A 25,446-nucleotide genomic window follows, 5' to 3' on the forward strand; every position below is an offset into this window, starting at 1 on the left:
TTTTAAACCAGGAATTGAACTCAGGGGCAATTGGCCACTGAGCCACATACCCAGCTCTATTTTGTATTTTATTTTGAGACAGGGTCTCGCGGAGTTGCTTATTGCCTCACTTTTGCTGAGGCTGGCTTTGAACTCCCACTCCTCCTGTCTCAGCCTCCCAAGCTTCTGAGATTACAGGCGTGCATCACTGTGCCTGACATAAACTTTATTCTTAAATTGGGTTCTGTGTTCATGTAAATTAGGATAATGATGGGATAAATGTTTCTTAATGTATCTATTAAGATTAGTGGGAATCTTCTAAAGAGACATGTTTTATGCAGCATTTTACCACTTATCAGGTCCAAAACACTTTGCCATGTCTAATGTTTATATCAGTCCAAAAGTCACATGCCTTCCCCCCACCCACTAAAATGAAGCAAAATGTGATAGTGAAGAATTGGTTGCTTTGTCTTTTAGCACGTCCCTGAGATTAAAAAAAAAAAAGTGATCTTCTTTCTTCCTCCATTCCTCCCTTCCTTTTGGCATACCACCTCGAGTTTTTTGTTTTTATTGTTTGTTTGTGTCATGTTGGGTATTGAACCCAGGGTGCTCAACCACTGAGGTACATCCTTGGACTTTTTAGTTTTTATTTTGAGTTGGGGTCTTGCTAAATTGCCCAGGCTGACCTCACATCTTTGCTTCTCCTGCCTCACCCTCCTGAGGTGCTGAAATTACAGGCATGTGCCACTGTGCCTGGCCATACACTGAATTTTGATTCTCTACTTTCCGTCTAAAACATGACCATGATCTTTCTTTCCCCCTCCATTCCTTAGTCCTTTCCTTCATTCCTTCCTTTCCTGGAAGTTAAACCCAGGGCCTTGCACATCCTAGGCAAGGACTGTACCACTGAGCTACACCCCTGATTATGAGCTTTTTATGAAAAAAAATTCCCACCAAAGTTTTCCAAGTTGTAAATTACATTTATTTCACATAAAATGGGTTTTAATGTATTTGAGAGAAGTTGAGATGAGGTATATTTCAGACTTCTTCAAGGTTTATTCAGATTTACTTGTATTTCTATAACATAGCTGGCCTAGGAATTACTAATATAATTTGTCCACACTTTTGTGCCGATTTCTCCAGTGTCCTTTTTTTTTTGAGTGCCTTCATTGTTATTTTTTTCTTTTCTTTCTTTCTTTTTTATTTGTTTTAGATATAGGAGCATATGGTGTTGACATTTAATTTCATAGTATTTATACTCCCAAGAAAATAACCCTAATGTGTTACATTAGCCAGCACAATGTCTAATTACTTTTTTCATATATATTTAAGTACAGTATTTTAAATAACAAAAATAATTATATAATTTAGTTTTTTTTTTACTCAAAACTAATACATGCTCATTCTGAAAACTTAAAAATAATATTTATAAATACATAAAGCATTGTGTAACATGTCTGAGGCCCTGGGCTCGATCCTTAGCACTGCAAAAAATACCTAAAGGAAACTGTAAAATTACTACATAAATTCAGCTGTTGGAAAGGTACATATAGAATGTGTTTATGTAAGTATTAAATTTTTTTAATTGCCTAAGCAATTCATGAATACATTCTCATTGTAAAAAACTAGAATAATGGGCTAGGACTGGGGCTGGGGCTCAGCAGTAGAGCATGGTGCTGGGTTCAATCTCCAGCATCACATGTATATAAATAAAAGAAAGGCATTGTGTCCACTACAACTAAAAAAATTTTAAAAATGTTTAAAAACTAGAATAACAAAAAGAAAGAATAAAAAGTGAAAGCTCCATCCATACCCTCCCTATGTTCTAGTGCTGTTTTATTCTAGCTGAGCCTATGTTAAAAGTTTGAGAATTTTTTTTTGAAAGAGAGAGAGAATTTTAATATTTATTTTTTTAGTTTTCGGCGGACACAACATCTTTGTTTGTATGTGGTGCTGAGGATCGAACCCGGGCCACACAAATGCCAGGCGAGCACACTACCACCTGAGCCACATCCCCAGCCCCAAAAGTTTGAGAATTTATATTTGAAGAATTTTTCTGTGTTCTAAGTACTTAACTCATGTGCTATTTTTAGAAAAATCATTTCAGGTTTATATATTAAAACCTTATTTCACTAATAGAGAAACCTTTTTATTAAATATATCTAAATTTACTGTATTTAAGAAAAAATGCATAGTTCAGTATTCTACCATTGATTTTTTATTTTATTTTATTTTTTGGTACTGAGGATTGAACCAGGGGTCCTTAACCACTGAGCCACATCCTTGGCCCTTTTTTATGTTCTATTTTAGAGTCAGGGTCTCACTGGGTTGCTAAGTTGATGAGGCTGGCTTTAACTCACAGTCCTCCTGCCTCAGCCTCCCAAGCTGCTGGGATTACAGGCATGCACCACCCGCCCAGCTGCATTGATTCTTAAATTCTACAGGTAGAAAAACTTTAATACTTAACTTTAAAAAAATATTTTAAAAATATAATGCCTATATCAAAAGTGATTTGAATTTTTTTAAACTATAAAAGCAAGGCTTAAAGCAAAAAAAAAAAAATATATATATAGTTAGATAGGGTTTTAAGGAAAAGAAAAGCTCCTTTCCTTCTGCTCTCCATCTCTCCAGTCACTTCCTAGAGGAAATACTTGTCTTAGTCTCTTGTATATTCTTAAAAACTCAAGTATACTTTTTCAATTAACTTTTTAGTTTAATATATAGAGAACATTTTTCTTTATCAGTACGTTTTGGCAGGCATCAATAAATAATTCATGTTATTTTTTATTATCATAGATAGTGTTTCAGAGACTGTCTTTAAATATTAAACCTTGGTTATTTATAGTATAAATTCCTGGAATTAAAATTACTAGATTAGAGGGAATTTTTTTTGGGGGGGGGGTACCAGGGATTAAACTCAGGGGCACTCAACCACTGAGCCACATCCCTAGCCCTCTTTTGTATTTTATTTAGAGACAGGATCTCACTGAGTTGCTTCATGCTTTACCAAGTTGCTGAGGCTGACTTTGAACTCCTTTTATCCTCCTGCCTCAGCCTTCTGAGCTGCTGGGATTATAGGCATGTGCCACCCTGCCCAGCAGAATGTTTTTAATCTTGATGGTTTTACAAAAAACTGAATATAAACTTCTTGGATAACTTCTTTCCTTATATTCTTGCCAACCTGGTGTTAAACTTTTTAATATTTGCCAATCTGATACGTAAAAAGTTAACTTAATGTTAATTTTCATTGAAACATAATTTGAGTATTTTTTTCATGAGTTTCAGACATTAAATATTTCTGAATATCAGATATTAAAACTTTTTGCAAAATTTTTTAGTGTTGATGAACCTTTATTTTATTCATTTATATGTGGTGCTGAAAATTGAACCCAGTGACTCACACATGTGAGGCAAGCACTGTACCACTGAGCCACAACCCCAGCCCCTGCAAAATTTTTTTACATAACTGTCTTTTTTTTTCCCCCCTTGTTTTAGGTGTACACAATATCTTTTTAAGTTTATTTTTATGTGATGCTGAGGATTGAACCCAGTGCATCCCACATGCCGGGCCAGCACGCTACTACTTGAGCCATACCCCCAGCCCCTATAACTGTCTTAAATGTTATAAGTTAAAAATAGTTAACTAGATTTTGTCTAATCATTGAGTATGACGATATGATTTTGAAATTCTATCCTCTTTTGAGGGTCTCAAGAAGCAAAACATAATCCCAAAGGTTATCAGTCACAGCCTAAACTGAAGACGTTGGAATATGTGATACAAATAGTGATTGTGGTTTTGAGAGATTTGTCAATGTAATCGTTAATTGATCAGGCATTGTCTTTTATACATTAGGCTCCAGGAAGACAGTCATAACTGAATAATTAGGAAAGACCTAGTGTTTTCCATTAACTAATTTTTGTTTACATTATGAGCTTTAAATTTTCTAGTAGAATACCACTAAAGGATCTGTGACCTTTGGCCAAAACAGTTTATTGTTTGGGGAGCTTCAGATTGTTGCTTACATACATGCTTTAAATTGATTGTACTTCAAAGTCCTATAATTATATTGAGAAATTCTGCTAAATTTGCCAAAGACTAATTAACACACACACACACACACACACACACGTCTCTTTATTTGGCTTTTTTTTTTAGTTGTCCATGGACCTTTATTTTATTTATTTACGTGTGGTGCTGAGAGTAGAATCCAGTGCCTACCACATGCTAGGCAGTTGCTTTACCACTGAGCTACAACGCCGGCCCTAAAGATTAATTTTTAAGCTTTCTTCAAACATTTGTTCACTGTTTTATATTTTAAATAAATGAATACCTGTAAGTTTTATTTATACCATACTGATTCATTGTATAAGTTTATAAAACAATACCAGAAATACATAAAAGGGATGACTTTTTAAAGTTTATTTAAATGCAAGTGTTAATATTATATGCTTGTCCCAGTGGGTTTTCATTTTCCTCTCTAGAATAAATACCACCCCAGAGGAAGTCATTCTACTAATTTGAACTAAAACTATTTGTTTGCATTAATTGTTGTGTCTCTTTATTTGGCTTTTTTCTTTTGTAGGGAAACTTGAGTTCAGTCTTTAAAGGAGTTGGTAAATAAAATTGTTAAATCTAGAGTAAATTTTCCCATAAAGTTCTAACAGTAAATGCAGATAAAATATGTTTGGCTCAATTTTGTGTTTTATTCTTGTATAAAATGGAGAACATATACATAATACATTTGAAGTTAGGAAATTTCACTGTTTTTGGTGGTACCAAGGATTAAACCCAGGAGTGCTCTCTTACTGAGTTGATTTTCCATCCCTTTTTATTTTTTTATTTTGAGATAGGGTCTCAGTAAATTCAGAGACCTTGAATTTGTAATCCTGCCTTAACCTCTGGAGTAACTGGGATTACAGGTAAATGCCACCATGCCCATCAGGATATTTCACTTTAAATCTTCATTCCAATATTCTGATCAAAGATAGGTGTCTACAAAACTCTTTTTGCGGGGAGGGGTGTACTGACATCGCTAGTCCTATTTTGTATTTTATTTAGAGACAGGGTCTCACTGGGTTGCTTAGTGCCTTGTTGTTGCTAAGGCTAGTTTTTGAACTTGAGATCCTCCTGCCTCAGCTCCCCAAGCCACTGGGATTACAGTGTGCACCACCGTGCCTGGCCTGCAAAACTCTTAAACGTTGAAAATAAGTTAACAAAAGTACAAAACAGGGCTGGGGTTGTGACTCCGTGGTAGAGCGCTTGCCTCGCACACATGAGGCACTGGGTTCCATCCTTGGCACCAGATAAAAATAGATAAAAAAGATCCTCAGCACCACATACAAACAAAGATGTTGTGTCCACCGATAACTAAAAAATAAAATATTAAAATTCTCTCTCTCTCTCTCTCCCCCTCTCTCTCTCCCTCTCTCTTAAAAAAAATAGATAAATAAGATAAAGATATTGTGTCCATCTACAACTAAAAAAACTTTTTAAACAAAACATCAGAAGCAAATAATTGTAAAGTACTTGCTATGTGGTAGTCAGAATGCTGGATTCTGATTTACAGTGTTGAATAAAACAGATATGGTTCCTGCCCTCTGAGTTTATTCTCTGGTATAGAATGAACATTAATACATTTGCATATGGTGCAGAAGAACAGTATGATGATCAAGTGTATTTATCTACCTTCTAACCAGTTTGTCTTTAGGGAACAGGAACATAGGTACAATAACTCTTAGTGGGGTTGGGGATATATATAGCTCAGTGGTAGGGTGCTTGTCTTGCTACTGTGAATTGCACTGATTCCATTCTCAATTGTAAGAGCTAAAACAACAAAATACCTTTCAGGAGATGTAGCCCTGTGGTAGCATGCTTGCCTAGCATGTATAAAAGCCCTGGGTTCAATCACTAGTGTGGGTGGGGCAAGGAAGCCAACAAAACCAAACAAAACCCCCACCTCTCAGTGCCTATCTCTCCCTTTTTTAAAGAAGTTTTTAATATTTATTTTTTAGTTATTGGTGGATACAATATCTTTATTTTATTTTTATATGGTGCTGAGGATTGAACCCGGTGCCTCACACATGGTAGGCGAGCACCCTACCACTGAATCACAACCCCACCCTCAATGCCTATCTCTTGCACAATAATTTAAAAATCGAATATAAATAATTTCTGAATAAGCTGCATTTTTGTTTTTTTCTAGTTAGTATAGTTTAGAAGGAGATAATTATCCTTACCTTGTTTCTGTAATCAGCTTCATTGAGGTTGATTGCAATTGAAGCTAGTATGTGCTTTAGAAGAGAAGGGAAAATGCAAGACTCCATCTTGGACTGGATGAGGGCTTTTTATAAAGTATTCTAGGTTTGGAAATGTCAAAACTAACATATGCTTTTTAACTTTCCAGAACCATATAGCATTTGAGCCCCAACAAAAGAAAGCTTATATCGTGTATAAGGCCTTATAAGGGTGGGAACCAAATTTGTTTTGTTTTTTTTTGGGGGGGAGTGGGGATGGAATTGGATGGAATAGAGTTGTAGACTTTCACTTCTTTATTGTGTACATCCTTTAAAGTGGTAGTAGTGTGTGAATTTTAGTATTGCCATGAAAGAATATGCAAGATCTGTTGTAAAAAATGAAAATAAAGAAAACTATTCTCTCTGCTATAAGGAGGATGATTCATATTGGATTAGACAAACTCTAGATAGGACAAAGGAGTGGGAGTGGAAGGGAGGGAGCATGAGGGTAGGAAAGACGGTAGAATGAGGTGGACATCATTTTATCCTAAGAACATGTATGAAGACAGGAATGGTGTGACTATACTTTGTATACAACCAGAGGTATGAAAAATTGTGCAGTATATGTGTAATATGAACTGTAATTCATTGTATATATAAAAAAGAAAACTATTCTCTCAGTTTATAAAGAAATAACATAGAACCTGTTTTGAAAGACATACTAAAGTATTATTATTTGTTATATTTCAGTGAATAATTAGTGAGACATTTGCTTTGTTTCTTGTGGGTTTTTTTTTTCCCCTTTGTTTTTTTTCCAGTACTGGGGATCAAACTCAGTTTTTTTCCAGTACTGGGTGCTTTCCTACTGAGCTACATCCCCAGCCTCATTCATTCATTCATTCTTTCATTTATATTTTGTTTTGAGTCAGGGTCTTATTTAGTTGCTAAGGCTGACCTTGAATTTGTGGTCCTCCTGCCTCAGCCTCCCAGGTTTCTGGGATTATAGGCATGAGCCACTTTGCCTGACTTCTTTGTGTTTTGTTTTGTTTTTTTTTTTTTGTTATTTGTTTGAGGAAATGTCTAGTTATGATGCTTAGGTTATCCCCAAACTCTTGGGCTCAAGTGATCTTCTTACCTTAGCCTCCTGAATAACTGGAACTACAAGCATATGCCAGTGCACCTGGTCGTTTGTGGTGGTATTATTATTTTTTAATTTTTTATGTGTTCCTTTTCTTTTTACATGACAGTAGGATGTATCTTGACATATCTACATACATGGAGTATAACTTCCCATTCTTGTGGTTGTACATGATGTGGAGTTAACACTGGTTGTGTATTCATGTATGAACATACGAAAGTTATGACCGATTAATTCCACTGTCTTTCCTATTCCCATTCCCCGCCAACTTACACACATTGTGTGTTAGCATCCGCCTATCAGAGAGGACATTCGGCTCTTGGTTTTTTTGGGACTGGCTTATTTCACTTAGCATGATAGTGTCCAGTTCCATCCATTTAACGGCAAATGCTATGATTTCATTTTTCTTTGTGGCTGAGTAATATTCCATTGTGTATATGTACAACATTTTCTTTATCCGTTTATTTGTTGAAGGGTACCTAGGTTGGTTCCATGATTTAGCTATTGTGAATTGAGTTGCTCTGAACATTGATGTGGATGTGTCACTATAATATGCTGATTTTAAATCCTTTGGGTATATGCCAAGGAGTGGGATAACTTCATCAAATAGCAGTTCCATTGCAAGTTTTCTGATGATCTCCACGTTGCTTTCCATTATGGTTGCACCAATTTGCAGTCCCACCAGCAATGTATGAGTGTATGCTTTCCCCCGTATCCTCGCCAACATTTATTATTACTTGTATTCTTGATAATTGCCATTCTGACTGGAGTGAGAATTACTATTACTATTAGTAGTAGTACTACTGCTATTACTTCAGGGAATGAAACTAGGGCTTCCCACATGCTAGGCAATTATTCCACCACTGAGCTTTGTCCCAGCCTTTTTAAAAATTTTATTATAAGACAAGGTTTCGTTAAGTACTCAGGCTGGCTTTGAACTTGTAGTCCTCCTGCTTCATACTCAGGAGTAGCTGGGATTACTGGAATGCACTTGTGCTTTTTACCATCTATATACTAGCCTTTTAAACTACTTTTCTTGTTACCAGGTATTTCAGTACTTGTCATTGTTTCCTCTCTGTTTTGTTTCTTGTTTTACTTATATTTACCTTATATTGGCTATTGGGTTGTCTTTTTCTTAATAATTTTTATGAAATTTTTATGTTATAGATACTTTTGGTTATAAGCTTTGGAAATGTCTTATCAGTTTATCTTTTCACTTTTTATGTTGCCTTGATGCACAGAAGTTTTACATTTTATTGTAATAAGCATCATATGTTTATTATTTTAAATGCAAAGCTTATTTCTATTTATTATTTTTGCTTCCCATGGCCCATTTGCATTTTTAAAATGGCCTTATTGATGTATAATTGACATAATAAATTGCTTATATTTAAAATGTACTGTTTGATAAGATTTGGCGTATCTTTCACATGCATGAAATCATCATCATAATCAAAATAATGATTATATCCATTCCCTAGAAATTTCTTTCTACTCTTTTGTATTTGTTTTTTCACACCCCACTCACATATAGTCTTCCATTCCACAAGTACTGATCCATTGTAGATTATGTTGCATTTTTTAGAATTTTGTGTAACTAATCAGTCTCTTTGACGCTTTCACAAAGTATAATTATTTTTAAATTTATTTAATTTGTATAAAATCAAAAGTTAATTTCTTTTATTGATGAGCATTTATTATATGTTATTCATTCACTTATTGGAAGACATTTGAGTTGTTTTCAGTTTGGGGCTACTACAGATAGATATGCTAGGAACATTCAAGTATGTTTTTGGGTAGACAAATGTTTTTTTCTTGGGTAAATATTTAGGTGGAGTGACAGGTCATATGACAGGTTTTCCAGGGTCATTATATCATTTTACATTCTTATAAAAAATGTATGAAGGTTCTAGTTTTCTATTTCCTGGTTAACACTTGGGGTGCTCAGGGTTTTAATTATAGCTAATTACAAATTTGTGGTACCTCATTGTGGTTCTAATGTGCATTTTTCTCATGAGTTATTATGTTGAACATTTATTCATTTTGCTTATTTGCTATCCTTCTTTGGCAAAGTGTCTTTTGATATTTAAAAAAAAAAAAAGGTTTTCTTACTGTTAGGTTCCCCCCCCACCATTATTGGCAATTGATCCCAGGGCCTCCCATGTGCTAGAGAAGTACCCTACCTCTACAGCTTGATTACATCTCTAGTCCTTTATATTTTGTTTTGAGATGGGGTCTTGTTAAGGTGCCCAGGCTGACCTCGAACTCCTGGGCTTAAATGATCCTCCTACTTTAGCCTCCTGAGTAGCTGGGACTAGAAGCATGTGCTATCCCTGACTGGAACTTTTTTTTTTTTTTTTTTTTAAGTTCCAGGGATTGAACCCAGAGGCACTTAACCACTGAGCCACATCCCCAGCCCTTTTCGTATATTTTATTTAGAGACAAGGTCTTGCTGAGTTGCTTACATTATGGTCTCACTAAGTTGCTGAAGCTGGTTTTAAACCCGTGATCCTCCTGCCTCAGCCTCCCAAGCCACTGGGGTTATATACATCTGGCTAGAATTTCTTTTTTAACATGAATATCTAAATTTTCCATTATCATTTGTTGAAAAATTATCCTTTCCACTGAATTGGACTTGAATTGCACCTTGTTGAAAATCAGTTAGTCATATGTATAGGGACCTGTTTCTGGATTCTTTTGTTTCATTGATCTGTTTGTCTGCTTTAATGCTAATATCACACTCTTGTTTTTTCCAACAGAAAATATACCATGAAAGCTGTATTGCACCTAGCAACAAAAAGTACAATGGAGGGAGCAGGAAAATATGGAGGAGTTATATTTTAATGGGTTCAGAGTTTCCATTTCATAAGATGACAAGAGTTCTGTGGATATGGTAGCACAGCAGTGTGAATATACTTAGTATCACAGAACTGTACACTTAAAAATGGTTCATAATGTAACGTTTGTATTAAATGTATTTTACCACAACTTTTTAATTTTTTTTAATTATTAAATTTTTTAAAAAATTTTATTTGGTTGTAGTTGGACATAACACTTTATTTTATTTATTTATTTTTATGTGGTGCTGAGGATCAAACCCAGGGCCTCATGTACTAAGGAGTGCTCAACTGCTGAGCCACAACCCCAGCCCATTATCACAACTTTTTTAAAAGCCATATTATAGTAGGGCTTGGTGACACATGGCTTTAATCCCTACTGTTTAGGAGGCTGAGGCAGAAGGGTAGCAAATTATTGAGGCCAGCCTAGGCAACTTAATGAGACTCTCTCTCAGAAAATTTTTTGAAAAGGGCTGAGAATGTTGCTTAGTAGTAGAGAGCACATGCCTTGCATGAGTGAAATCCTGGGTTTCATACCCAGTACCACAAAACAAAACACCAAAACTATTGCACAGTGTCTGGTTCAAACAGGTTTCGATATCAGTTGATTAATCTGAAAAAATCAAGACCCAGAGAGGTTATCTTTTTAATTTAATTTTATTATATATATATATATTTTTTCCCCCGTAAGTTAGAGCTTTATCATTATATAGTAGTTGGGTTTATCCTGATAAGCTCATACCTGCATAGAATTTTATTTTAGTTCATGATCTAGATAGATTATCTTATAAATGATGGGGCATTGATTGAAATCCAAATAGCCAAAATGTGTGTTGTTCTAGTCTGTTTTACACAGTTGCCTCAGATTGTGGTACTTTTACCCAATATGATAAAGCTTAGATTTAAAAATATCCAGACTTAAAAAAAATATATGAAGATCTTTTAAGAGTAGCAGTTCTGACTGGAGGTGTAGCTCAGTGGCAGAGCACTTGCCACTGAACACTGGGTTCAATCCTTAGCAACACCTAAAAATAAACAAATAAAATAATGGCATTCTGTTCTACTATAATTACAATTTTTTTAAAGGAGTAGCAATTCATTGAAGCAAAACGAATTGGATGTGTTGAACTATTGAAGCAAAAATTGGAGATAATTTATATTTTTCTTAATTTCTCCCCCACCCCATGATCTTTCTTTTGTATACTTGCTTTGGTTTCTTGAGGGTTTCTAATCTAAAATCTTGAGACAGCACTTAAAAAAAATTTCTGGTAATATATATATAACATACAATTTCCTGTCTTAACTTTTTGTTTTTGCCATGGAGGTCTTGCCATGGTCCAGGTTGACCCCATATTCCTGAGCTCAAGAGGTCCTTCCTCCTCAACTTCCTGAGTAAGGGGCCTACAGGTGTGTACCAAGAGCACCTGGCCTCAATCATTAAGTGCACAATTTAGTGGCATTAGGTATATTCACATTTTCTGTACCCACTGAACACTAACTCTTCATTCTTCCCTTTCCCTAGCCTCTGGCAGCCACCCTTCTTTCTACCCTTTGTCTCTGAATTTGACTATTTGGTACGTTATGAAAGTGGAACTACAAAATCTCTTTGTAACTTGATTATTTCCTTAGCATATTGTCCTCAGGGTTCATTCATATTGTAGCATGTGTGAGAATTGATTCTCTTTTGAGCCTGAATGATATTCCATCATATGTATGTACCACATTTTGTTCATTCATTCATGTTTATGGACACCTTGGTTGCTTCTACCTGTTGACTGTTGATAATAATGCTGCTGTAAATATAATTCTCCAAATACATCTTTGAGATCTTGCTTTCCATTATTTTGAGTAAATAATTAAAGTGAAACTATTGGGTCATGTGGTATTCCTGATTAATTTTTGGAAGAATCATTGTACTATTTCTATAGCAGCTGTGCCACTTTACATTTCCACCAACAATGTACGGAAAGTTCCAATTTCTCCACATCCAACACTTTAAAAAATTAAATTTATAATAGCTATCCAAATGGGTATCAAGTGGTGTTATGGTTTGGATATAAGGTGTCCCTCCAAAGCTCTTGTGTTATTTTGGGAATATTCAGGGGTGAAATGTTTAGATTATGAAAGCTGTAATCTAATCAGTCCATTCTCATTTGAATGGGCTGACTGGGTGGTAAGGTAGGCAGGTGGGCGCAGCTGGAGGAGGTAGGTCACTGGGGACTGCCCTGAAAGGGTTCATCTCCCAAGTGGCGCCTTCTCCTCTCTCTGCTTCCTGGCTTTCATGAAGGGAGCAGTGTTCCTCCGCCACACCCTTCTGCCACATATTCTGCTTCAGTCTGGGCCCAGGGCAATGGAGTCAGCCAACCATAGACTAACCCTCTAAAACTGCAAGCCCAAATAAACTTTTCCTCCTCTAAGTTATTCTTGTCCGGTATTTTGGTCACAGCAACAAAAACCTGATTAACATAAGTGGTATTTCATTGTGGTTTTGATTTGCATTTACCTAATTTATAGTACTAAGCATCTTTTCATGTGCTTGTTGGCCATTTGTATATATATTCAAGTCTTCTGCCCATTTAAAAATTGTTTTTAAGTGGTTGACACTTAGAAATTTTTAAATGTATTCTAAATATTAATTCATTAACATGATTTGCAAATATTTTCTCCCATTTTGTGGGTTGCCTTTTTACTCTGTTGATAAGAGACCTTCAGTGCACAGTTTTAAATTTTAATGTAGACTAATTTATCTATTTTTATTTTATTGTTTGTGTTTTTTGGTATGCTGTTCAAGAAATCATTGCCAAATCCACTGTTACAAAGCTTTCCCCCCTATGTGTTCTTCTAGTGTTTTATAGTTTCAGTTATTAGGTCTTTTATACATTTTGAATTGATATTTGTGTCTAGTCTAAGGTAAGGTCCAATCTTCATTGATTTGCATATGGATATCTGTTTTCCCTGACACTAATGAATACTCATGGTCTACTTGTTGAAAATTATTTTACCATGTATATGACAGTGGAACGCATTACAATTCTCATTACATATATAGAGCATGATTTTTCGTATCTCTTCTTGTATACACAGTATATTCACACCAATTTGTGTCTTCATACATGTACTTTGTATAATAATGATCACTACATTCTACTATCATTAATAACCCCATGCCCCCTGCTGTCCCCTCCAACCTGACCTCTGTCTTTTATTGATAGCTCCAGTAATTAAATTTTAAGTTTATATCATTAAAAAAACAATTTTTTTCTCAACCACAAGTGATGAAAAGATTGTAAACTGAGTAAACAAAATATTATATATTCTCGAATATGCTAGTCCTCAAAAAAATCGTGTTTAATTTATAATATATAATAATTGTGATAGCTCTTCAATCTGTCACCATTTTATGCTGATAATAGAAATGTAAATTGGAACAAATTTTCTGGAGCACAATTTGATACTCTGTAAAGTCTTCAAAATCATGCACCCAGCAATTCTATTTATAGGACATTATTCTAAGAAAATTGTCATGAATACATGGAAAAAGTTAGGCATACAGTACTCATTTCAGTGTTATATATAATACTGCAAAGTTAGAAAGCATGTGTCCATAAATAGAAAATTAGGTAATAAGTTGTGGTAGCCACACAAGGTTGTACAGCCATGAGGATACTGATGTTGAAGAAAACTTTACAATAAATGTAGAGACATATAGCATGAGTCTATTAAAATACTTTAAACATTAAAGGAATGTTGATATTACTTATTAACAGTATTCTGTTTCTGAGTAGTGGTAATAGTACAATAAATGATATTACTATTATGGCAAAATAGCAGAAGGTATGTTTTGAAATTGAAAATGAAACAAAGCTAGAAAGCATCGTTAAATCCCTAACAGAATCTATATCTAAAAATAATCTTGGTAGGTTGAGATGATGAATAATAAGATTTAGTCATTACAGAAGAAAAATTATAGATAGGTGAATGGACTAACAAGTAGGTCTTTTTTGGTTTTGGCCTTAAAAAAAATCAACCATAGCCATGAGTGTTGGTATACAACTGTAGTCTCAGCTAATTTGGACATTGAGTCAGGAGGATCACAAGTTGGAGGTCATACTCAGCAATTTAATGATACCCTGTCTCAAAATTAAAAGGATTGGGGATGCAGCTCAGTGGTAGAGTGCCCCTGGCTCAATCCCCAGTTCCTAGAAGAGAAAAAAAAAAAAAAGTTAACTGTAACTAATATACAAAGTGTGAGTTGGAGCACAGTGACACATAAGTAAAAGACTTAGGATTATAATTTATTTTAGCCATTTACTCTCTCAGTATAAGCAGCCTGCTGTTTTTCTTCCTGTTTTGTTTCATCTCACACCCAGCTTATTTTCTTTACAGGAAACATTCAATACTTCCTCATTATTAACTGATATTTAAGTCTCTTCACCATTTATCCCCCATCTGTCATAGTCATTTTCTGACTTTGTTCAAGCTGCTCTCTTTGGAGTTCTCCCATTGCCTTCATCTTTGCATTTTAAAACTTAGCTTTTTATACTTCAGAGATTCCAGCTCAAGTGCTGCTTCCTCGTAGAAATCTAATTCATATAGTATTGATCACATTTTATTCAAATTTATGATTTTGAGACATTCATGTGCTAAGAAATTTAAATCATACAAAAGTTTCTTGCTTTGTATGCAAAATTCAAAATAATGCATACCTTTCTCTGTTAAAATCACATTAGTTCCTATTGCCATGGGATGTTCAGTTTTCAGAATAAACACCAGCTATCTTTTGTCAGGTTTGTATGAACCACTAACATTCTAAAATATGGGTTTTCAGCACCATTGTTGGAAAACTGGGCACTTTAGAATGGAAATTAGATGTAAACTCTTAGGAAGAAGGCCAAATGATGACCACAATACTACTTGCTACAAAATATTAAAGGTAATGCTTGGGAAGAAGCAGCAGAATTTGAAAACATACTTAAGAAAGTTGTGGACTTGTGCATTCTGAGATGATATAAAGCATGGTAATTAAGTTTGGTCTTTGGAGCTAGATGTCCCTAGTTCAAATTCTGAATACAACACTTAACTTTGGAATGGGGGTTTCAAAGATAATTTCTTAGTTTTGGCTTCTGAAAGGAGGCAGATAGAATGTGGAAGGAAGAGCATATTTGCTGGGGAAGATGTTTGGTTTTGGACATGTTCAGGATTTGAAAAGACATCCAGATAGGAATGTATAATAGGTAGTTGAGGCTTGTAACAAGGGCGTGATAGAGTGATCTGAGGGTAATATACTTGGGATGTGAATGGAAGCATCCCTGTTAAGAATGGTCAAATTTAGTGTCTAAATTGGCTAATTTTTTTTTAATCTCAGTATGCATTATCTTTTAAAGGCAATGATAGTTTCCATCCTCAGCACTGGGCTCCCACATTGTAGTGTTGATGGAATAAATGACTTTACTGAAATACAGGGAAGAGTTCATCAATTTGATCTCTGTAGAATGCCACCGAACTTGAAGGGGTCATATTTATTATTTATGCCCCATTTCTCCTTCAATTTTGTTAATGTCTTCTAGAATTTAAAAGGGAAACAAGAGATCTCTGTTTTTTTCTTTACTGCTCCTGATGCGGTTTTGTTTACATAAAGTATTTAAAATGTTATTTGAGTGCCTATAATTCATTCAGCCTAATCTTGCATTTAAAAAAAAATTATAGAGGGCTGGGAGGGTAGCTTAGCCCCTTGCATGCACAACACTCTGGGTTCAATCCTCAGTGCTGGGCTGAGGGGAGGAAGATATTAATGAAGATTGTTCCAGTGATTCTTCAAATACCGGAAATATGTTCATAGTGGGTATGTTATGGAGACTTCACTATTTAATTTCAACTAACATGAGGGGGTAGATTTAGAAATATAGAAATATAGATTGTAAGCAAACATTCCATAGTGAATTTAATATTTGAAATTGTGTAATTTATAGAAGTCTTAATGGAATATCTACATCAAAATATATTAGATTGGTGGCAGGGGCTCTCTTAGTGGGCTTGGGGATTGTGAAGAGACCAATCCTGTCAATATGTGTTCTGCCCCTCCTTTTTCTGTACTAGCAAAAGTTGGTTGGTTGTTTTGTTTGTTTGCTTGCTTGTTTGTTTGTTTCTTTTTGATACCAAGGATTGAACCCAGGGGTGCCCTATTACTAAGTCACATCCCCCGTCCTTTTTATTTTATTTTTTTAGTTTGAGACAGAGTCTGGCAAAATTGCTTAGTGCCTTGCTAAGTTGCTGAGGCTGGTCTCAAACTTGCAGTCCTCCTGCCTCAGCCTCCCAAATTACAGGATTACAGGTATGTGCCACCAAGCCTGGCTAACAGTTGGTAAATTTGCATGTGTGGTTTCAGCTGTCATATTGACTCATTCTCAAAGGTTGTGAAGGTAGGTCCTATCTTTCTCCAGCCCTTAGCAACTGTATGATAATAATAAACTATCAATAGTTATCAAATGAGTAAAAAAGTGAATGCATTCTACAAATAGGGAGACTTGAGAATGTCCATTGGAAGTGGGTCAAGGAGGGGCTGTGTTCAGTAGTAGAGCACTTGCCTAGCATGTAAGAGGTACTGGGTTGGACCCTCAGCACTAAATAAATTAATGTGTCCAACTACAACTAAAAAAAAATTAAAAAATAAGTGGGTCAAGGAATGGTAAACTTAACAAAGATTGATAAGACGTAATATCTGACTTAGAGATCATAAAATCTTGATATCAAGGACTGGGGATGTAATTTGATAGACTAGTTGTCCAGCATGCAGAAGACCCTGGGTTCAATCCACAGCACTACCAAAATAATCTAGTATCAATTTAAAATTTTAATGTTCCCTGATTGTTAAGATTAACTGATAAAAGCAATAAGTTATTTGCTGACTTGATTCAGAATTCCTAACATTGATTTTAATAAATTTCTTCTGAGAAATTAGTAGAAATTATTTATGTAACAGTTAAGCACATATTTTACAATCCTTTTCTCATTTAACTGGGAGGTAGAATTGTTTGATGGTCAGTTTTATGATCCTCTCATCATTTTATTAAAATTTGGGATTTGATTAAATGGTGACATGATCCTCTTCTGAAAATATAGAAGGCAACCAATTACCTAAAATAACTGTAACCAAGTAGCAAGATACTTAATTGACTGGACATAGTAAAATAGCTTGACTATTAAAGTGTGCAAAAATCAGGTAATTCAATGTGTTGGTTAGGAATATTTTTATTATACATGGTATAATGACTTATCTCATATGTTTCCTTATAAGGGTCTTAAAAATTTTAAGTAACCATGACCATGCTGTCATATCTCACTTATCAGAACTGATAATAAGGACCATTATTGTAGAAACTAAAGCTTCAGGAAATCTGGTCGAATCCTGCAGTGCAACCATATCAATTTGTAGTTTTCTAGGCAGGAAAATCAAAAACAGAAAGTAAGTTAGGAATCTTTGAAGAAATTATTCTAGGGGTAATAATTCATATCAGATAGAGTGTATTTAAGATAAAACTACCCTTTAAAAATAAGACTTACCTATAGAAGTAAGTTAGGAACTCTCTAGCCTGGTCAGAATGTGTATGATAATAGGAGAGAGAATAAATCCCTTGAAACTAGAGTCTTCAAATAAGAATTTGGCAGGAGTTTTTTTTTAGCATTGTCCAAGGAGAACATAAACCATCATTTGAACAAATTTTTAGTGTTAGGAAACATGTAATTTGTCAAACTTTTATTCACAGTTACATTTAATTTTGATTTAAATTCCATGCTGACCAGAAGTTATCACTCCTCAGCTACAATAAAGGATTCGGGGATGCTACATGGTGATGTGATCATCCCTTGTTTTGAGCAAATAAACTGGCATTTGGTCTTTATGATGAATTCTTTTTAATAAACCTTTTAAAAACAATATAAAATTTGCCTTTTGTAATTTGGTCAACATAAATTAATCTCTGGAAGCCTAATCAATTTTTTGTGAGAAGAAGATGATTTTATCGAACCCTAGAACTGTTGGGCCCTGTGTAAGAATAACTCCTCACCCTTACCCCTTGTCTTCCTCCTCTCTTTCTCTCTTAAGTTTATGTTGTATTAATGAAACTCACTGTTTCGTTTCAGGGCTATAAAGAGAACTGTAGGCATTTTATAGTTTTGCTTTTAAATTTATTCTCATATCAGAAGAATAAGTCATCCTTTTAAGTCCTTGAAACAATTAAGTGATGAAAATAGTATCCACTAAATAAACCAGAGCCTTAAAAAGACAAATAAAGGGTGTATGTGTCTGTTAGAAGAAAAGGAAGGGACAGTGCTTTTGAGAACAAAGACAAATTGTTTCATTAGTTCTAATTGTAAAATAATTAAATATTTTTATTTTTTAGACTTTATTGCAATATGCAAGCAACAAGAATGCATCAGAACATATTGTGTATCTTCTGGAGGTATATCGACTTGCCATCCAAAGTTTTGCCAGTGCACGTCCATTTTTGACTACTGAATGTGAAGATGTCCTCTTAGTGCTTGGCAGATTAGTACTGTAAGTTGAATTTAAATCACTCTAAATATTGAGTACCTTGTGTCATAGTGTTTGCCTGACTTATTTAAAAGACATTACATTCTTCAAAGCACCATTAATTAATAATTTTGAATGAAATTATCTTTGCTTTCTTCAGGTTCCCAGATCATATAGTCTAGGTGGAGTTCCAACAAAACAATATAATCTTATTGCCTCTAGAGCCTTTTTTCCTACTTTTTCTTAGAATCCAAGAATGATACATTTTACCTCTGTCCCATAGGTATATATTCAGATGACAGAATATCTGGAAACTGCTATAGTCTTTGAGGATCGCAACATACTTTGGGGACAATACCATGCAATCCTGTAATTTGATTATATTACTTGAACTACGAATAATTTAACCAGCAGAAAGCATCAGGATACAATATAAAATTACCATCCTAAGGTCCATGGTCATTTTGCTGTTTTAATATTGACTTCCTGGTAGCAGACAAAATTATACCTTTAATGTATTGTCCATCAGCAAACTGAAAAAATACAATAGCTATTCAAGTTTAAGTTGGCATTACCTTTATTCAGCTTATAGATTGTTTACTGGGATAACTTCTAGTCTAGGTAGTTCCTTTTATTTTTCTCTGATCTGCCTTGTTTTTCTTTCTGTTCTTTAAAGCCAAAACCTCTAACATCATTCCTTTACGGAACACAAACATTCCTGGTTTTATAATCCCATTGTTCTTCCTGCCAAGTCTCATATTTTCTGTTACCTATCCTAATCCCTGAGTGATAAAGTAATATTCTGCAAGATTTTAGGGAGCTCTTGTTTGAGCTGTTTTTTATTCAAGTTATTATACATTTTCTTTCTTAAAAATTCTTCTGTCATTGCTTTCCCTATGCCTGGGTAATGATTAGGACACAAAAAAGAAACTTTTTTTTTCTTTGCTTGGTTTGTTAGTGATGAAGAAATGACTTTGCTAATCATTGTGCTTCATATTCAAGTGTCAGAAACCTGTATAGATGACAGTTACATATATTTATCACTTTACAACTGAATTAGCAATAGCTTGAGCTTCGGTTTTTGATTTATGGAGCCAAAACTGTTCCTCCTACCTAAACAAAACTGTTTGGGATATAAGTTGAAAAGCCAAGATATCAATTTGAAGAGTGAAAAAGTTTAAAATAATCTCATCAAATGTAAAATGTATATTCACTATTGCTTTCATACTGTAATTATTACCGTAACCACCATTTTATACTTATTTAGTTTTTTGTTTTTGTTTTTGTTTTTTTGGTAGGAGTTGTTTTGAATTACTGCTTTCAGTGTCTGAAAGTGAACTGCCTTGTGAAGTCTGGGTACCATTCCTTCAGTCTCTACAGGTGAGTTGATTTTAAGTCAAAATATTCTCTGTATAGGTATCCAAGACACCTACTTAATTACTCCCAGCAAACTAAAATCAGAAATTTAAAACAAAAACAAGTTCATTATATATCAATAGTAAGTTCATGACATGAGAAAAAGAATGTCTACCTCATGAGGGGGTTATGTTAAAAAAAAAATGGAGTTTTTGTTTCATTTGATTTTGCTTTCTTTACATAGCTTGGAAATCAACAAATTTTTTTTTTTTTTTTTTAAATAGTGAGAGAGAGAGAGAGAGAGAGAGAGAGAGAATTTTAATATTTATTTTATATTTATCAGCGGACACAACATCTTTGTTTGTATGTGGTGCTGAGGATCGAACCCGGGCCGCACGCATGCCAGGCGAGCGCGCTACCGCTTGAGCCAATCCCCAGCCCCAACAAATATTTTTCATTATTTGAAAATATAGACAGAATAAGGCTATCAAAAATTTAAAATCTGGGTTGGGGATATAACTCAGTGGAAGAGCACTTGCTTAATATGAGTGAGGCCCTGCATTTAATCCCCAGAATGACAGAAATAATTTAAAAAACAAAAACAAAAAACTAAATCACATGTGGTTATACGGTAGCATAGATTATGTTCATGCATTTTACTTATGGGAGAACTACTTAGGCTCTCACATTGACTTGGTTATCACCTTTCTTAGGTAAGCAGATCAGAAAGTGATAAATTAGGGTGGGAGATAGGATATGAAAAAAAGCAAGTACAGTGCCAGCAACAGAAGACAGTCTTGTTACTGATGGAGACCAAAAAACTAAAATTTTTTAAAATAGACATAATAAATAATAGGAATCATTCATTTATTGATCACTAATTATGATCACTGCTCTATACTGGCAGGCTTTATGTCCTTTAGTCAAATAAACCTTATAATTTGAGGATGATTTTACTCTCCATTTACGAGTAGGAAGACAGGCATAGAGAGAGGTTAATTAACTTGTCCAGAATAACACTCACATTCAAGCCCAGAGCTTATTTTGTTAAATGCTTTCTTCAGGACACAAACTCTTGGATCTGTTTTATATAGGGACAAATAAAGATTTACATATTAAAAAACATACCTCATTATCTGGAAATTTCTTTCCTTTGGGATGTATAACCAAAATGAAATTATGTTTATGTTTTTCTCTTTGGGGAGAAGAGGAATCTTTGTCATGTTCTTGGCTTTTTTTTTTTTTTTTTTTTTTTCCTTCTTTTTCTTTATTGGTACTAGGAATTGAACCCAGAGATGCTTAATCACTGAGTCACATCCCAGTTTTGAGACAGGGTCTCATTAAGTTGCTTAGGGCTTCCTGAGCTACTGGGATTACAGGCATGAACCACCACACCGGGTTTAGCATATTTTAATCCTTGTAATGCATTACTAATTTTTCACATGCCTTTATAGCTACTAAAATCATCTTTTATGCATAGTCTATTGATTTTTGTCACTGTGTTTTAAGGCCTGTTGGTAGTTTCATCCTGGCATATGCCATTCCAGAAGAGCACATACTCTTAACACTATTAGTATTATTTTTATTAGTCTTTAGAGAAAATACTCTATTTCTTCATTGTTTTCTTAAGATTGTTTGCCTGAATAAAACAAATGCCTTCTCATTACCCCTTCTCCCTACTCCATGTAAGTTTTTCAGTGGTTATCAGATACATAGGTTGTATTTTTAAATAGGCGTTCAGTAAAATTAATGAAGGTAAGAGTATTGATTTAAGAAATGGTCCCTTTTGAAATCTGAAAGACAAAACTCTGAATTTCTCTTATTTTATGTAATAAGTGGACAAGGCCCAAATGGTATTGAGGATACTTTCAGCAAAAGAATCTTTTTTGTTTCTTTGCTTGCTTTGTGGTAGTGGGTATTGAACCCAGGGCCTCACCTATACAAAGCAAGTGCTTTACCACTGGGCTGTATCCCTGCCAGACCCTGTCTTTTCTGAACAAGATCTCTCCAAATTCCCTGACTGGTCTCAAACCTAACCTCCGGAGTAGCTGGGATTAAGGGTAGATGTGATGATGGTGCTCAGCAAAAGAACAATTTTTGTGAAAACAGGCCACAAGGGGCTGAGGTTGTGGCTCAGTGGTAGAGTTGGTCCCTTGCACTTGTGAGGCACTGGGTTCTATCTTCAGCACTTCATAAAAATGAAATATAGATACTGTGTCCACCTACAAGTAAAAAAATAAATATTAAAAAAAAAAACAGGCCACAAATACAACATTTCTCAATCATGTTTAAACTATGTAACTCTTCCAGACTTTTTTTCTATTGATATGAAAATATTCACTGAAAAGGTTTTTTTTTTTTATAATAGGTTCTTTTTTAAAAAATAATTTTTTAGAGAGAGAATTTTATTTATTTTTTAGGTTTTGTTTGTATGTGGTGCTGAGGATTGAACCCGGGCTGCACGCATGCCAGGCGAGCGCGCTACCCCTTGAGCTACATCCCCAGCCCTGAAAAGATTTTTTTTTAACTATGTATTTTTTAGATGTTGGTGGATATTTATTATTTATTTATGTATGTATGTATGTGTGGTGCTGAGACTCAAACCCAGTGCCTCACAAGTGCTCTACCACTGACCCACAACCCTAGCCTTGAAATGACTTTTTCTTTTGTTTAAATTTTTTTTTTAGTTGTAGATGGACGCAATTCTTTAATTTTATTTATTTATTTTTATGTGGTATCAGGGATTGAACCCAGTGCCTTGGGCATGCTAGGCAAGCGTTCTACCACTGAGCCACAACCCCAGCCCCTGACCAAATATTTTTAATATTTATTATAAATGGTATGAGAGTGAACATCTTATGTTAATGTTGTTTCTGTGTTGTGGTTTCAAGATGTGGTGCAAAATATTTTCCTCTAACAGGAAACCTGATTTTTAAAATGCCACCATAGTTTTTAAAACCTCAATTTAAGACTATTTTTAAAATGAGCTGGGGATGTGGCTCAAGTGGTAATGCACTCACCTAGCATGCGTGCGGCCCAGGTTCGATCCTCAGCACCACATACCAACAAAGATGTTGTGTCCGCCAACTAAAGACTATTTTTAAAAGTAATTTTGTTATCATATATGCACATATTACATATATGTATGTATTATAGATATATGTAGGTAACAGGGTTATATACTCTTTGTATTTTGAACTTCAACAAATGAAAAGTAAAAGATGCTTTTTAAAAAATCAAACTTTGGTTTTTTAAACGTGGCTGTGTTTCATGGCAGTGATAACTATTTTCTACCTAAGTGTAACAGTACAGTCCTGTTAGTGTAAATTTGGTAGCCAGGCAAAGAAAATTGTGGTGCTTCCACATAGAATCTGTGTCTTCACTGCAAAGTATATGTCTGTCCTAAATTAAAGAGAAAGAAGTCTGAGGACCGGTCAACTGATAAAGGAAAATTGCAGCATTAGTTTAGTATTGCTATTAGCAAACTGTTGGTTGAAATTATCATTTTCTATATTAGTGCTATATCTTAAACTCTTCTCAGTGGGAGATAACAGCATATTGGGGTATGTGTAGTTAAAGCCAATCTTTTATATGTTATATATTACTTGAGTGAATATAAAACTATATTCTTAGTTCTCTGAATATTTTTGGTGAATATTTTTCTCAAGAAAAATTGCTGTAAATGGAAGCTTATGTTTGTAGAGAATTTCAGAAGTTTAAAATAAGAGAAACAATTTAGAATTTTAGAACATGGGAACAACCTCATTATAATTAGTCATCCTCTATAGTAATAAAAGACAGTGAGATACATAATCATTTATAGTAAAATTCCTGACCATTTTTTCTTTACCCACTATATATAAATTTCCATGTTTATGTGCTGAAATAGAATATCAAATAATAACCTAGACTTTTCTTAACATTTTATGTAGAGCCGCCTCTCATTTAAATGGTAATTGAAGAATTTAAATAGTTATATAACAATTAATATAATTAAGCAATATTTCTCTTTGAAGGCATAGACTGTGAATACTGCAAAATCTTTTAAAAGAAAGCTGGACCAGTGGCCTCAAAATAATTAAGTCAGCTATTGCTAAGGCTGTTGGATCTTCAGAGTGTCTGACCATCTTAATAGTAGGGCACTTTAGATACTCAGTAGTAGTGCAAGAGCTAAATTATTGATTGTGGTGATTATTTTACCTGAGGGGAATTCAGGAAAACATTTTAAAGTTTTCAGTAATTTAAAAAGTAGCAACAGAACTGCTTAAAGCTTTGAGGATAGTGTAGTCCTTGTGTTTTTGCTAGTTTATTTTTAGGAAATCCAAGTTAAAGATCCTTTCAGTTCACAGATGTTCAGCTATATTGATAAGACAAAGTGTTAATTACTGGCTTATTTTCTGTTTTTGTTTTAGGAGTCACATAATACATTGTTGGAATTTGGAAATAATAACCTACAAATATTGGTTCATGTTACCCAAGAAGGGGTGTGGAAAAACCCAATTCTTCTTAAAATTCTGTCTCAACAGCCAGTAGAAACAGAAGAAGGTAACTCTTAATACTTCATTGACTATTTGGGAGGAGAATTTAGTTAGTTTATTATGGGTTAAAACTTTATGAATTTTGCCTCTATATACCTGGTCATTCACTTTTCTTTTGAGTAGTAAAAATTATTAGCATTTAATGTTTTGCTTATGTAAGTAAGGATTCTTGGAATTTTAGGTAGTGTTCAAAATATCACTTTGCAATAATCTGCTAGTCTTTGGTATATGGTAGAGCTTTGCTTATAATGAAAATTAAAGTATAAATGTGAGTTGACATTTGCATTTTAGACATTGTATTGACATTTTAGGCTATATTTGATATAGACAACAATTATAACTATTTACTTGAAGTTAATGGAAAGCTCAGAGGATCACATTCTGTTATAATAAAAACAGGTTCAAAACAATTATACTTTTCTACAAACCTTCAGTTTAGGTCTTGGAATAAGAAGCATTGGTGCCTTAAAATATCCCAGTTGATTAATTTATTCACCAAATTTGACCACCATGTACATGCTGTTTAAGTCTTTCTGTATAGTAAGAAAATTAGCATAAAGTTGTTTAGATTTTATCTTGGTCCTGGCCTTTGATGAGTCTGTTGCTTATCATTGCAGTGACAATTAAAAGATAAGAAGGAGTAGAGCTATTAAATAGAAAAGAGATTGGTATTTATTGTTTTCTGTTGAGGTCCTCAATAGGTATCTGTAAATATACATAGATGGAGGCTAAAATTAACTTTATAATTGTTAAAAGCTGCTAGAGGACAGAACTAAGTATAGTCATGCGCCACTTAACAATGGGAATTTGTTTGAGAACTGTCATTAATTATAT

At 34.3% G+C, this 25,446-nt stretch overlaps 1 protein-coding gene across 1 annotated transcript in view; it reads left to right on the forward strand.

The window, feature by feature from the left end:
* The window catches only part of Rlf (RLF zinc finger), a 72,522-nt gene that overhangs the window by 7,737 nt on the left and 39,339 nt on the right, over positions 1–25,446 (forward strand). The window contains exons 2-4 of the mRNA XM_005318108.4: positions 18,588–18,742; positions 20,017–20,098; positions 24,487–24,619. Coding sequence (XP_005318165.3) covers positions 18,588–18,742; positions 20,017–20,098; positions 24,487–24,619 — 370 coding nt within the window. The remainder of the gene's footprint in view (positions 1–18,587; positions 18,743–20,016; positions 20,099–24,486; positions 24,620–25,446) is intronic.

This window comes from Ictidomys tridecemlineatus, chromosome 11 (assembly GCF_052094955.1).
Source record: "Ictidomys tridecemlineatus isolate mIctTri1 chromosome 11, mIctTri1.hap1, whole genome shotgun sequence".
Taxonomy (NCBI): domain Eukaryota; kingdom Metazoa; phylum Chordata; class Mammalia; order Rodentia; family Sciuridae; genus Ictidomys; species Ictidomys tridecemlineatus.